Source organism: Wasmannia auropunctata, unplaced genomic scaffold (assembly GCF_000956235.1).
Source record: "Wasmannia auropunctata unplaced genomic scaffold, wasmannia.A_1.0 LD335992.1, whole genome shotgun sequence".
NCBI classification, from domain to species: domain Eukaryota; kingdom Metazoa; phylum Arthropoda; class Insecta; order Hymenoptera; family Formicidae; genus Wasmannia; species Wasmannia auropunctata.
In genome coordinates, this window is record NW_012026898.1 from 63,357 (window position 1) to 65,234 (window position 1,878).

At 36.4% G+C, this 1,878-nt stretch overlaps 1 protein-coding gene across 1 annotated transcript in view; it reads left to right on the forward strand.

The window, feature by feature from the left end:
• The window catches only part of LOC105453950, a 15,941-nt gene that overhangs the window by 7,653 nt on the left and 6,410 nt on the right, over nucleotides 1-1,878 (forward strand). Inside the window, exon 2 of the mRNA XM_011696250.1 lies at nucleotides 1,119-1,227. Within this exon, the coding sequence (XP_011694552.1) occupies nucleotides 1,119-1,227 (109 nt within the window). The remainder of the gene's footprint in view (nucleotides 1-1,118; nucleotides 1,228-1,878) is intronic.

The following is a 1,878-nucleotide window of genomic DNA, read 5'->3' on the forward strand; positions in this document are numbered from 1 at the left end:
TAAATAGCGCGCGCGAATCACGCGTCTGTGATGTCTAATAAAACAAAAACTAGATTAATTTTCAAAGATTGATTTTATCTCTTCAGAGTGATTCATACAGCAAATAAATAGCTTGTTATATGTATATCAGGACATTTTCTGTAATCATATGTCAAAATTTCACAAATTTTTAAATTTCCAAGTATGAAAATCTTTTTTGGAAGTTTCTCTGAATTCTGAAAAAGTGTGCGTAATATTATCGGAAAAATTATATGGTAAATTACGCAAAAAAATTACGGTAACAACAATATACGTTACCAATACGTTAACAATATACGGCAACAATATACGTTAACAATACGATGAATTGAAATATTCGAGCGAGTTCGAATTTTATTTTCATTTTATTTTCTACATGTCAGACTGCAGAAAAAAGATGCGTCTGGAACATAATAACTTCTAATGATTATGTCATTGACTATCGATTGCGTGCCACAGCCTTGACGCGAGATTCGTATTTCCGGACTCACAATCAAATGACTTTCGTGTTTCGTAACTCGTCAAAGCTCGAGATGAGCATCGTAAAGGCCAGTTAGTTCAGTCCTACTCATCTGCTGCTGGAAGAAATGTACATATACGCGCCAACGATCGGAACACTGCTAACTAGCTGGTTATGATTCGCAACTTGCGAAGCATACGAATCAGTCCAAATCGGCCTGACGTTACTGGCCGCGTAAAAGCGAAAGTTCGCGGGGACCAGTTCGTTGGCGAACGTGAGTGAGCGAGTGAGCGAGAAGCGGAGAGGAAACCTCTCGACGCGCGGTGAAATCGATTTCGAACGCGAAACGTGAAACCCAAAGGCCTAAGGCCCTCCGAAGTGGAATAAAAGTGCGTGCGGCTTCGCGTGCACATCCGGTTTCGTTTCTTCCATTGGGTAATAATTACTAGAAATAAATCGTGAATCTATCACAGATGGCTAATATTGCGATGCACAGTGACGATGTATATGACGAGAGACGCGTATCAGCGTACGTTAAATATGATTCAATAAAAGTTCACAATAGATCTTTTTATAAATCTTTTATTAATATTCATTTATTATATTTTTTGCTATTTATCGATTCGTTTGGTTTCTACAGATACGTCCTGTTTAAGCGACATTATGACAAATATGTGGACCTTGCGGAAAAATACAAAGAAGCGAAGAGCGTCGCTTATTACCTGGAGGAGCGCTATCATGAAATCAAGGTATGTGAAAACATTTTTGCCTCGCTTCGTTTATATATATATATATATGTATATATATGTATATATAGACAGTGGAACCTCGATAACTCGAACCTGTACAACTCGAAAACCTCTATAAGACGAAAATTTTGTTTATCCCCTTTCGCTGCAGAAAACCTTTATAAATCGAAATAAAATCTACTTTAACTCGAATTATTTGTCAGGCATTTAGATATATATATATATTTATCTCTGGAACTCGAATTTAAAGTAGCCAGACCTCTACAAGTCGAAGTTTATCTCTATAAATCAAACTTCCATTGTCGCTTATACCTCTATAATTCGAAGTTGTAGCTATGTGTAACCGTGAGTAATAGCCTGGTATTTTATTTTATGGTTACATTTATCATATGTATGCAATAAATAATTCACTGTTAAATATTAATTTTTTTCCTCTAAAAGCCATTATAATCGGAAAATTATAAACTCGTACAAACTACAAAGCCTCGATAAGAATACAAAGTTCGACAGTATAAACATTTTATATACGGGGGGGGGGTCTGACATTAAGTATAACACCACTCAGTACCTCACCTGGATAAGTAGAGCTAAACTGAATAGAAAAGTCCTGACAATCGGATGTGTGTGTGTGTGTGTGTGTGTGTGTGTGTG